At 47.2% G+C, this 12,448-nt stretch overlaps 1 protein-coding gene across 1 annotated transcript in view; it reads right to left on the bottom strand.

The window, feature by feature from the left end:
* LOC120047390 (serine/threonine-protein phosphatase 2B catalytic subunit alpha isoform-like) overlaps window positions 1-10,219 on the bottom strand; it is a 42,105-nt gene extending 31,886 nt beyond the window's left edge. The window contains exons 1-3 of the mRNA XM_038992913.1: window positions 10,207-10,219; window positions 1,183-1,383; window positions 272-396 (exon numbers count right to left, since the gene is read on the bottom strand). Of these exons, the coding sequence (XP_038848841.1) occupies window positions 272-396; window positions 1,183-1,351 (294 nt within the window). The 5' untranslated portion in view covers window positions 1,352-1,383; window positions 10,207-10,219. The remainder of the gene's footprint in view (window positions 1-271; window positions 397-1,182; window positions 1,384-10,206) is intronic.
* Between the last annotated feature and the right edge of the window lie 2,229 nt (window positions 10,220-12,448).

Raw genomic sequence — 12,448 nt, 5'->3', positions numbered from 1 at the left:
TTACAGTAGTATGCAGTAGGTATTGTGTCCCCAGGTAGTATGCAGTAGGTATTGTGTCCCCAGGTAGTATGCAGTAGTTACACTCTTAGAAAAAAAGGTGCTATCTAGAACCTTAAAGGGTTTTTTGGCTGTGCCCAGGTAGAACCCAGGGGGAAAAAGGGTTATCCTATGGGGACAGCCAAAGCACCCTTTTGGAACTTTTTTTTAATGAGTTTAGTGTGGACTATTGTGCTCTAGGTAGTGTGCACTAGGTACTGTCGTGTGCCCTCACCTCAATGCTGAAGTAGCCCCGGTCCACGTAGTCCCCTAGGAAGAGGTAGCGTGTCGTCGCGGGGGAACCGCCCACCTCAAACAGCTTCATCAGGTCAAAGAACTGACCGTGGACATCTCCACACACTGAAACACAATGTTGAAACAACGTTACACTCATAGAATTAGGAATTGAAATCCTTCTAGTAATTAGAAGGGTCTCTATGGTTAGACTAACATACAACCTCAAACACAACACTGTTAAACAGACAACATCAGTACTACAGAATCACATTCCTATTACTTTAGTTGCGTCTAGTTTTACTGTCCTTTTACAATAGATGACAACCTGCATATATTTCCAAACAGTCTCTGGAAGTGACAACAAAGTAGAAAGGTAACCAACAAGCCTTTCTCTTTCAAGTGACTGTCGATTATCAAATCAGAAAAGCACTACTCTGACAGTGGCACTACCACCACTACACTCTCTCCTTAATGTCTGTCATATGTTCCTACAGAACAGACAGCATAAAGCGTTAGCGAGATGAAGCGTAATGGCTGCTATGTATGTGTGACTGTGTGTGTCTTTAGCCTGCCTGTGGCCTACCTACCACCTCTTCTCTCTAGGGACTAGCAGTATTTTAGCTTAAAACTAAAAAGTGGCCAGGTAGCTACCTTCTCTTCTCTCACTGTGTGTGTGGGATGTGTGCAGTCATAGAATTATCTTACAGATACCATTCGCATGCCAAAGATACCCAGTAGCTGGTTGTCTTTAAATGTGGGTTATAGGCAGCAGCACAACTCTTTTCCTTTCTCTCCTTCTCTCTGAATCTCCATCCCCATATCTCTCTCCATCGGCCTCTATATCCAGCATGGTCCTATCCATCCGCCCCACTCTCCTCCTCTCCCCCTCTCCCTCCCCTCCCTCCTCACCTGTGACTGGGGCCTCTATATCCAGCATGGTCCTCTCCTGGCGCAGGATGGCGCCTCCCTCATTGATGATACGTAGGGCCACCACCTCCTCCAGACGACCCTCCTTGGTGAGGTGGGCTTTTAGCAGGTCTACTCTGGGCTTCCCCTCACAGTCAAACACCTCCTTCATGGAGAGCCTGTGGCTCAGAGGGAAGGGGACCGCTAGGAAGAGGAGAGGAATGGGAGAAGGGGGAAAAGGGAGAGAGAGATTGATGGAGAGAGAAATGGGGGAGATATAGGGATGGAGAGAGAGATGGGAATGGAGAGATGGGAATGGAAAGAGATATGGACGAGAGATGGGGATGAGAGAGAGATGGGGAGAGTTGGGGATGGAGAGAGAGATGGGGGAGATGGGGATGGAGAGAGAGATGGGGGAGAGATGAAGATGGGGTGAGAGATGGGGGACAGATGGGGATGGAGAGAGAGATGGGGATGGAGAGATGGGGATGGAGAGAGAGAGATGGGGGAGAGATGGGGACGGAGATATGGGGATGGAGAGAGAGATGGGGAGAGATGGGGGAGAGATGGGGATGGAGAGAGAGATGGGGGAGGGATGGGGATGAGAGAGAGATAGGGGAGATATGGGGATGGAGAGAGAGATGGGGGATAGATGAGGGGATAAAGAGATGGGGGAGGGATTGGGATGGAGAGAAAGATGGGGGGGATGGGGATGGAGAGAGAGATGGGGGAGAGATGGGGATGGAGAGAGAGATGGGGAGAGATGGAGGAGAGAGAGATCGGGAGAGATGGGAATGGAGAGAGAGATGGGGAGGGATGGGGATGGAGAGAGATATGGGGGAGATATGGGGGAGAGATGGGGATGGAGAGCGATATGGGGAGAGATGGGGAGAGATGGGGATGTAGAGAGAGATGAGGGAGAGATGGGGATGGAGAGAGAGATGGTTGAGAGATATGTATGGAGAGAGAAATGGGAGAGAGATGGGAATGGAGAGAGAGTTGGGGAAGAGATGGGGACGGAGAGAGAGATGGGGAGAGATGGGGATGGAGAGAGAGATGGGGATGGAGAGATGGGGATGGAGAGAGAGATGGGGAGAGATGGGGATGGGGAGAGAGATGGGGATGGAGAGAGAGATGGGGGAGATAGGGATGGAGAGAGAGATGGGGGAGAGATGGGGATGGAGAGAGAAATTGGGGAGAGATGGGGATGGAGAGAGAGATGGTTGAGAGATATGTATGGAGAGAGAAATGGGAGAGATGGGAATGGAGAGAGAGATGGGGAAGAGATGGGGACGGAGAGAGAGATGGGGAGAGATGGGGATGGAGAGAGAGATGGGGATGGAGAGATGGGGATGGAGAGAGAGATGGGGAGAGATGGGGATGGCGAGAGAGATGGGGATGGAGAGATGGGGATGGAGAAAGAGATGGGGAGAGATGGGGATGGAGAGAGAGATGGGGATGGAGAGAGAGATGGGGGAGATAGGGATGGAGAGAGAGATGGGGAGAGATGGGGATGGAGAGAGATGGGGAGAGATGGGGATGGAAAGAGAGATGGGGAAAGATGGGGATGGAGAGAGAGATGGTGGAGAGAGATGGGGGAGACAGGGAGACAGGGTGAGAAAAAGGAAAAAAAAATGTAATTCACATCATATACTGTACAGGACGCAGCAGGATACAGGGAAACTACGTTATCTGTCTATATATCTATCTATCTACCTATCTACTTACCTACCTACCTACCTACCTACCTACCCAACTACCTACCTACCTATCTATCGACCTACCGACCTATCTACCTACCTACCTACCTACCTACCTACCTACCTACCTACCTACCTACCTACCTACCTACCTACCTACCTACCTACCTACCTACCTACCTACCTACCTACCTACATATATATATATCTACCCACCCACCCACCCGTCTGTCTGTCTGTCTGTCTGTCTGTCTGTCTGTCTGTCTGTCTGTCTGTCTGTCTGTCTGTCTGTCTGTCTGTCTGTCTGTCTGTCTGTCTGTCTGTCTGTCTGTCTGTCTGTCTGTCTGTCTGTCTGTCTGTCTGTCTGTCTGTCTGTGTCTGTCTATCTATCTATCTATATACCTATATATCTATATGTCTATCTACATACCTATATACTGTATCTACCTACCTACCTGGCTTGCTTCCTGTGTGTGTCTGCAATGTACATGTACTGTATGTACACAGTGTATGTGTTTGGGCAGACGGTATCGGAGCATGAGGTCTGATACCAACAAGCCATCATTCTCCGCACCTTAGCACACACCCACACAGACACACACACACACATATACTGTACATTCATGCTACAAACACATCACAACTGCTGCTACCAGAATTTTTTTTCTACTGCTCAGTTTATACACTGCCCCCCATCCCACCTTTCACTTTACATGTGTAAATATTGGACTGCAGTGCCTTCTGAAAGGATTCATACCCCTTGACTTATTTGACAATTTGTTGTGTTACAGCCTGAATTCAAAATTCAAAAGGTACACACTTTATTAGAATACTTATGAAATGCACACTGTTATATTTGGTAACAGGTGTTTATTTTACCTAGACTCCAACCCCATTCGATGCATTGAACGGATGTGGATGGAGCAAAATCTACATAAGGGTGCAAATAAAAAAACACTCACAAAAGCTCTGACGAAGGACTTGAGGCCGATACGTGAAGCTTAATAAAGAGTAGCGATACTAGCAAGAGCAGTGTGTGGGTTTCTTCTTTTTTCTTACAGCCTGAATTCAAAATGTATTAAATATTATATTTTTCTCACCCATCTACACACAATACACCATAATGACAAAGTGAAAACATGTTTTTAGAAATGTTAGCAAATTTATTGAAAATGAAATACAGAAATATCTAATTGACATAACTATTCACACCCCTGAGTCAATTAAACACTAAGGCATGAGGAGGTGTGGTATATGGCCAATATACCATGGCTAAGGGCTGTTCTTAGGCACAACGCAACACATAGTGCCTGGATACAGCCCTTAGCCTTGAAATTTGCCATATACCACAAACCCCTGAGGTTCCTTATTGCTATTATAAACTTGCTACCAACGTAATTAGAGCAGTAAAAATAAATATTTTGTCATACCCATGATATACAGTCTGATATACCATGGCTGTCAGCCAATCAGCATTCAGGGCTCGAACCACCCAGTTTATAATACATGTTCGAATCACCTTTGGCAGCGATTAAAGGTGTGAGTCTTTCTTGGTAAAATTTGCACATTCTTTTTTTAAATTCTTCAAGCTCTGTCAAGTTGGTTGTTAATCATTGCTAGACAGCCATTTTCATGTCTTGCCATAGATTTTCAAGCAGATTAAAGTCAAAACTGTAAATAGGCTACTCAGAAAAATTTGTCGCCCAGTGTCTGTTGGAAAGCCGACTGAACCATGTTTTCCTCTTGGATTTTGCCGGTGCTTAGCTCTATTCCTTTTCTTTTTATCCTTAAAAACTCCCTAGTCCTTGACAATAAGCATACCCATAACCTTGATTTAGCCACCACCGTGCTTGAAATTATGGAGAATGGTACTCATTGATGTGATATGTTGGATTTGCCCCAAACATAATGCTTTGTATTTTGCAGTTTTACTTTAGGGCCTTATTGCAAACAGGATGCATATTTTGGAATATTATTCTGCACAGCACTTTTATCAAACTCATTCAACAGAGGGCCAAGTGTCTGCGGATTTTGCCTCCAAAATTGTACTTTATTGATGAATTAAGGTCACTAATTAGTAAGGAACTCCCCTCACCTGGTTGTCTACGTCTTAACTGAGAGGAAAAAACGAAAATACCCAGACACTCGGCCCTCTGTGGATTGAGTTTGACACCCCTGCTGTACAGGTTTCCTTCTTTTCACTCTGTCATTTAGGTTAGTATTGTTGAGTAACTACAATGTTGTTGATCCATCCTCAGTTTTCTCCTATCACAGCCATTAAACTCTGTAACTGTTTTAAAGTCACCATTGGCCTCATGGTGAAATCTCTGAGCGGTTTCCTTCCTCTCCTGCAACTGAGTTAGGAAGGACACCTGAATCTTTGTCGTGTATTGATACACCATCCAAAGTCTAATTATCAACTTCACCTTGCTCAAAGGGATATTCAACGTCTTCTTTTTTATTTTTACCCATCTACCAATAGGTTTCAAGTTTCACCTTTGAATGTCACGTGCACAAGTACAGTGAAATGTCTTTCTTGCAAGCTCCCAACAATGCAGTGATCAGTGAAACGCTTTGCAAGGCATTGGAAAACCTCCCTGGTCTTTGTGGTTGAATCTGTGTTTTAAGTTCACTGCTCCAATAAGGAACCTTACAGATAATTGTATGTGTGGGGTACTGAGATAAGGTAGTCATTCAGAAATCATATTTAACACCAGTATTGCACAATGAGTATATGCAAAGTATTATGTGACTTGTTAAGCACATTTTTTTATGTTGAACTTATTTAGGCTTGCCATAACAAAGGCGTTGAATACTTATTGACTCAAGACATTTCAGCTTTAAATTTTGCATTCCTTTGTACACATTTCTAAAAAAACATAATTCCACTTTATGGGGTATTGTCACGTTCCTGACCTGTTTTCCTTTGTTATGTATTTGTTTTAGTTGGTCAGGGCGTGAATTGGGTGGGTTGGTCTAGGTTTCTATTTCTATGTGGGGTTTTGTGTTCGGCCTGGTATGATTCTCAATCAGAGACAGGTGTGTATCGTTTGTCTCTGATTGAGAGTCATACTAAGGCAGCCAGGGTTTCACTGGTGGTTTGTGGGTGTTTGTTCCTGTGTCAGCGTTTGGGCCACACAGGACTGTTGCAGGTTAGTCACGTTTGTTATTTTGTTAATTTGTAGTGTTTGTTGGTTTGCCATTAAATAATGAACACTTACCAATCCGCATCTTGGTCCGATCCATGCTCCTCCTCGTCTGAGGAGGAGAACGACATTGACAGCCGTTACAGAAACACCCACCAAACCAGGACCAAGCGGATTGGAGAAGGACGGAGAGAACAACAGCAATGGGGAAAAGAGGAATGGACTTGGGAGGAGATCCTGGACGGTAAAGGACCCTGGGCAGAGCCAGTGGAGTGTCGCCGCCCCAAAGCGGAGCTGGAGGCAGCGAAAGCGGAGAGGAGGTTGTATGAGGCTAAAGCAAGGCAGAGCGGCTGGAAGCCCGAGAGGCTCACCCAAAAATTTCTTGGGGGGGGGCTAAAGGGGAGTGTGGCGAAGCCGGGTTGGTTACCTGAGCCAACTCCCCGGGCTTACCGTGGAGTGAGAGGGCGTCGTACTGGTCAGACACCGTGTTATGCGGTAAAGCGCACGGTGTCCCCAGTACGCGTGCTTAGCCCAGTGCGGGCTATTCCACCTTGCCGCACTGGTAGGGCTAGGTTGGGCATCGAGCCGGATGCCATGAAGCCGGCCCAACGTATCTGGCCTCCAGTACGTCTCCTCGGGCCGGCGTACATGGCACCAGCCTTACAGGTGGTGTCCCCGGTTCGCCTGCATAGCCCAGTGCGGGTTATTCCACCTCGCCGCACTGGCAGGGCTACGGGGACCACTCAACCTGGTAAGGTTGGGGAGGCTTGGTGCTCAAGAGCGCGTGTCCTCCTTCACGGTCCGGCATATCCGGCGCCACCTTCCCACCCCAGCTCAGTACCACCAGTGCCTACTCCACGCACCAGGCTTCCAGTGCGTTTCCAGAGCCCTGTTCCTCCTCCACGCACTCTCCCTATGGTGCGTGTCTCCAGCTCAGTGCCTCCAGTTCCGGTACCACGCACCAGGCCTACTGTGCGCCTCAGCAGGTCAGAGTCGGCCGTCTGCCCAACGCCGCCTGCACTGCTCGTCTGTCCAGCGCCGTCTGAACTGCCTGCCTGCCCAGCGCCGTCTGAGCCATCCGTCTGCCCAGCGCCGTCTGAGCCATCCGTCTGCCCAGCGCCGTCTGAGCCATCCGTCTGCCCAGCGCCGTCTGAGCCATCCGTCTGCCCAGCGCCATCTGAGCCATCCGTCTGCCACGAGCCTTCAGAGCCGCCCGTCTGTCCCGAGCCATTAGAGCCGTCCGTCAGTCAGGAGCTGCCAGAGACGCCAGCCAGTCAGGAGCTGCCAGAGACGCCAGCCAGTCAGGAGCTGCCAGAGACGCCAGCCAGTCAGGAGCTGCCAGAGACGCCAGCCAGTCAGGAGCTGCCAGAGACGCCAGCCAGTCAGGAGCTGCCAGATCCGCCAGCCAGTCAGGAGCTGCCAGATCCGCCAGCCAGTCAGGAGCTGCCAGATCCGCCAGCCAGTCAGGAGCTGCCAGATCCGCCAGCCAGTCAGGAGCTGCCAGATCCGCCAGCCAGTCAGGAGCTGCCCTTCAGTCAGGAGCTGCCCTTCAGTCAGGAGCTGCCCTTCAGTCATGAGCTGCCCTCCAGTCATGAGCTGCCCTCCAGCCATGAGCTGCCCTCCAGCCATGAGCTGCCCTCCAGTCATGAGCTGCCCTCCAGTCATGAGCTGCCCTCCAGTCATGAGCTGCCCTCCAGTCATGAGCTGCCCTCCAGTCATGAGCTGCCACTCAGTCCGGAGCTGCCACTCATCCTGGTGCTGCCCCTTATCCTGGTGCTGCCCCTTATCCTGGTGCTGCCCCTCAGTCAACTGCTACCCCTCAGTCTGTTACTGCCTTTTGGAATAGCGGGATTGACATGGAGGGTGAATATTGGGAGGAGGCCACGGAAGCGGGGGTTGACTATGGTGGGGTGGGGACCACGACCAGCGCCAGAGCCGCCACCGTGGACAGACGCCCACCCAGACCCTCCCCTAGACTTTGTGCTGGTGCGCCCGGAGTTCGCACCTTAAGGGGGGGGTTCTGTCACGTTCCTGACCTGTTTTCCTTTGTTATGTATTTGTTTTAGTTGGTCAGGGCGTGAATTGGGTGGGTTGGTCTAGGTTTCTATTTCTATGTGGGGTTTTGTGTTCGGCCTGGTATGATTCTCAATCAGAGACAGGTGTGTATCGTTTGTCTCTGATTGAGAGTCATACTAAGGCAGCCAGGGTTTCACTGGTGGTTTGTGGGTGTTTGTTCCTGTGTCAGCGTTTGGGCCACACAGGACTGTTGCAGGTTAGTCACGTTTGTTATTTTGTTAATTTGTAGTGTTTGTTGGTTTGCCATTAAATAATGAACACTTACCAATCCGCATCTTGGTCCGATCCATGCTCCTCCTCGTCTGAGGAGGAGAACGACATTGACAGCCGTTACAGGTATTGTGTGTAGGCCATCTTTTAGTATTTCTTATTTAGTATTTCTTATTTCTTTAGTGTTGTTGCATTTTCGAGAAGTAAGCATTTCATTGGACGATGTGTACCATGCGTATCCCGTATATACGACTAATAAAACTTTAAACTTGAATGTACTGTCTGTGTTATAGGTGGCCTAACAGGCTTTATTTCTGCATAGCTATGGCTGAGCTGCCGGTCGGCGCTTTGCAGCGGTGTTTCTCTTACATAATGAAGGCCCTTAGGGCACTGCTGGAGATGACTGATGAGGAGAGTGATAAAGCAAGAGCTCCCAGCTGCACGTGAGGACTCACACACACAGGCGCCAAGGCAAAAGCCCATACACACACTGAGACACGAACACACATACAGTTGAAGTCGGAAGTTTACATACACTTAGGTTGGAGTCATTAAAACTCGTTTTTCAACCACTCCACAAATTTCTTGATAACAAACTATAGTTTTGGCAAGTCGGTTAGGACATCTACTTTGTGCATGACACAAGTCATTTTTCCAACAAATGTTTACAGACAGATTATTTCACTTATAATTCACTGTATCACAATTCCAGTGGGTCAGAAGTTAACATACACTAAGATTACTGTGCCTTTAAACAGCTTGGAAAATTCCAGAAAATGATATCATGGCTTTAGAAGCTTCTGATAGGCTAATTGACATCACTTTAGTCAATTGGAGGTGTACCTGTGGATGTATTTCAAGGCCTAACTTCAAACTCAGTGCCTCTTTGCTTGACATCATGGGAAAGTGTAAAGAAATCAACCAAGACCTCAGAAAAAAAATTGTAGACCTCCACAAGTCTGGTTCATCCTTGGGAGCAATTTCCAAATGCCTGAAGGTACCACGTTCATCTGTACAAACAATAGTAAGCAAGTATAAACACCATGGGACCACGCAGCTGTCATAGTGCTCAGGAAGGAGACGCGTTCTGTCTCCTAGAGATTAACGTACTTTGGTGCGAAAAGTGCAAATCAATCTCAGAACAACAGCAAAGAACCTTGTGAAGATGCTGGAGGAAACAGGTACAAAGTATCTATATCCACAGTAAAACGAGTCCTATATTGACAAAACCTGAAAGGCCGCTCAGCAAGGAAGAAGCCACTGCTCCAAAACCGCCATAAAAAAAGCCAGACTACGGTTTGCAACTGCACATGGGGACAAAGATCGTACTTTTTGGAGAAATGTCCTCTGGTTTGATGAAACAAAAATAGAACTGTTTGGCCATAATGACCATCGTTATGTTTGGAGGAAAAAGGGGGACGCTTGCAAGTCGAAGAACACCATCCCAACCGTGAAGCACGGGGGTGGCAGCATCATGTTGTGGGGGTTAAATGTCAGGAATTGTGAAAAACGGAGTTTAAATGTATTTGGAAGGTGTATGTAAAACTTCCAACTTCAACTGTACATCCACGTATGCACACACATACACAAACAAAGAAATACAGAGACAGAAATACACACATACAGATAAAGTTGCGGCAACACAGAAACACACTTGTGCGTGCACGCACACACACACACACACACACACACACACACACACACACACACACACACACATAAAGGTAATGTTCTGCAGGATCTACAGAGCCTCATGAAGCCCCACCAGTGCTAACACAGATAGTGGCCTAGATCAGGAAAGTAGGCCTTCTGCTCACTCTCTCTTTTTTCTTTTTCTTTCTTTCTTTCCTTCTTTCTCTCTCTCTCTCTGTTTCTTTCTGCCTTCTATCCATCACCCTCTAACTGTCCCCTACTACCTCCTGACTGCCCCTATCACCTAAACCGTGAATCAGGCTAATTCATCACACACACACACACACACACACGGACACACACGTGCACACACACACACCATCACTTTAGGCTCCGCAGCCCCCAACTAGTCATGTGTCTCTGAGGTTTTGGGGGTATTCCACACTGTCAGAGACAGCCCGTAGCCCACTGAGCTAAAGGGCTAACCAGGTCAGGTCACTGCTCCAGGTTCACTACGGTTGGATTAGCTCTACAGGGAACTAACCCACACTGTTCTTTTACCAATACAAGGAATGTCCTGTCCAATGCACTGCCCTAGTCCCACCACCAAACTACTCTAGCCCATTATGGTATGGTATGGTATGGTTTGAGGGTGTGTGAGAGTATGTGCAAGTGAAAACATGTGTGTGTGTGTGTGTGTGTGTGTGTGTGTGTGTGTGTGTGTGTGTGTGTGTGTGTGTGTGTGTGTGTGTGTGTGTGTGTGTGTGTGTGTGTGTGTGAAAGAGACTGTGATTGTGAGAGAAGAGGAGGAGGGGGGAGGGGGGGGGGGGGGAGGAGAGGAGAGGAGAGGAGAGGAGAGGAGAGGAGAGGAGAGGAGAGGAGAGGAGAGGAGAGGAGAGGAGAGGAGAGAAAAAGTAGGACAGATATTGAAGAGAATGGAGAGTTTGACAAAACGAAGTACAGTACTTGGGGAAAAAAGGCTGTGTAGAATATTATATACTGGGTGGTTCGAGCACTGAATGCTGATTTACTGACAGCCGTGGTATATCAGAACGTACAGTTGAAGTCGGATATTTTTCACAATTCCTGACATTTAGTCCTAGTAAAAATTCCCTGTCTTAGGTCAGTTAGGATCACCACTTGATTTTAAGAATGTGAAATGTCAGAATAATAGTAGAGAGAATGATTTATTTCAGCTTTTATTTATTTCATCACATTCCCAGTGGGTCAGAAGTTTACATACACTCAATTAGTATTTGGTAGCATTGCTTTTAAATTGTTTAACTTGGGTCAAACGTTTCAGGTAGCCTTCCACAAGCTTCCCACAATAAGTTGGGTGAATTTTGGCCCATTCCTCCTGACAGAGCTGGTGCAACTGAGTCCGGTTTGTAGGCCTCCTTACTCGGACACGATTTTTCAGTTCTGCCCACAAATTTTCTATAGGATTGAGGTCAGGGCTTTGTGATGGCCACTCCAATACCTTGACTTTGTTGTCCTTAAGCAATTTTGCAACAACTTTGGAAGTATGCTTGGGGTCATTGTCCATTTGGAAGACCCATTTGCGACCAAGCTTTAACTTCCTGACTGATGTCTTGAGATGTTGCTTCAATATATCCACGTCATTTTCCTACCTCATGATGCCATCTATTTTGTGAAGTGCACCAGTCCCTCCAGCAGCAAAGCACACCCACAACATGATGCTACCATCACCGTGCTTCACGGTTGGGATGGTGTTCTTCAACTTGCAAGCCTCCCCCTTTTTCCTCCAAACATAAAGATGGTCATTATGGCCAAATAGTTATATTTTTGTTTCATCAGACCAGAGGACATTTCTCCAAAAAGTACGATCTTTGTCCCCATGTGCAGTTGCATACCGTAGTCTGGCTTTTTTATGGCGGTTTTGGAGCAGTGGCTTCTTCCTTGCTGAGCGGCCTTTCAGGTCATGTCGATATAGGACTCGTTTTACTGTGGATATAGATACTTTTGTACCTGTTTCCTCCAGCATCTTCACAAGGTCCTTTGCTGTTGTTCTGAGATTGATTTGCACTTTTTGCACCAAAGTACGTTCATCTCTAGGAGACAGAACGCGTCTCCTTCCTGAGCGCTATGACAGCTACATGGTCCCATGGTGTTTATACCTGCGTACTGTTGTTTGTACAGATGAACGTGGTACCTTCAGGCATTTGGAAATTGCTCCCAAGGATGAACCAGACTTGTGGAGGTCTACAATTTTTTTTCTGAGGTCTTGGTTGATTTCTTTACACTTTCCCATGATGTCAAGCAAAGAGGCACTGAGTTTGAAGGTAGGCCTTGAAATACATCCACAGGTACACCTCCAATTGACTAAAATGATGTCAATTAGCCTATCAGAAGCTTCTAAAGCCATTACACTATTTTCTGGAATTTTCTAAGCTGTTTAAAGGCACAGTCAACTTAGTGTATGTAAACTTCTGACCCACTGGAATTGTGATACAGTGAAATATAAGTGAAATAATCTGTCTGTAA

The sequence above is a fragment of the Salvelinus namaycush genome, chromosome 5 (genome assembly GCF_016432855.1).
Source record: "Salvelinus namaycush isolate Seneca chromosome 5, SaNama_1.0, whole genome shotgun sequence".
NCBI lineage: Eukaryota > Metazoa > Chordata > Actinopteri > Salmoniformes > Salmonidae > Salvelinus > Salvelinus namaycush.
Note: the sequence above shows the minus strand (reverse complement) of the source record. Positions and strands in the feature narration are given on the sequence as shown.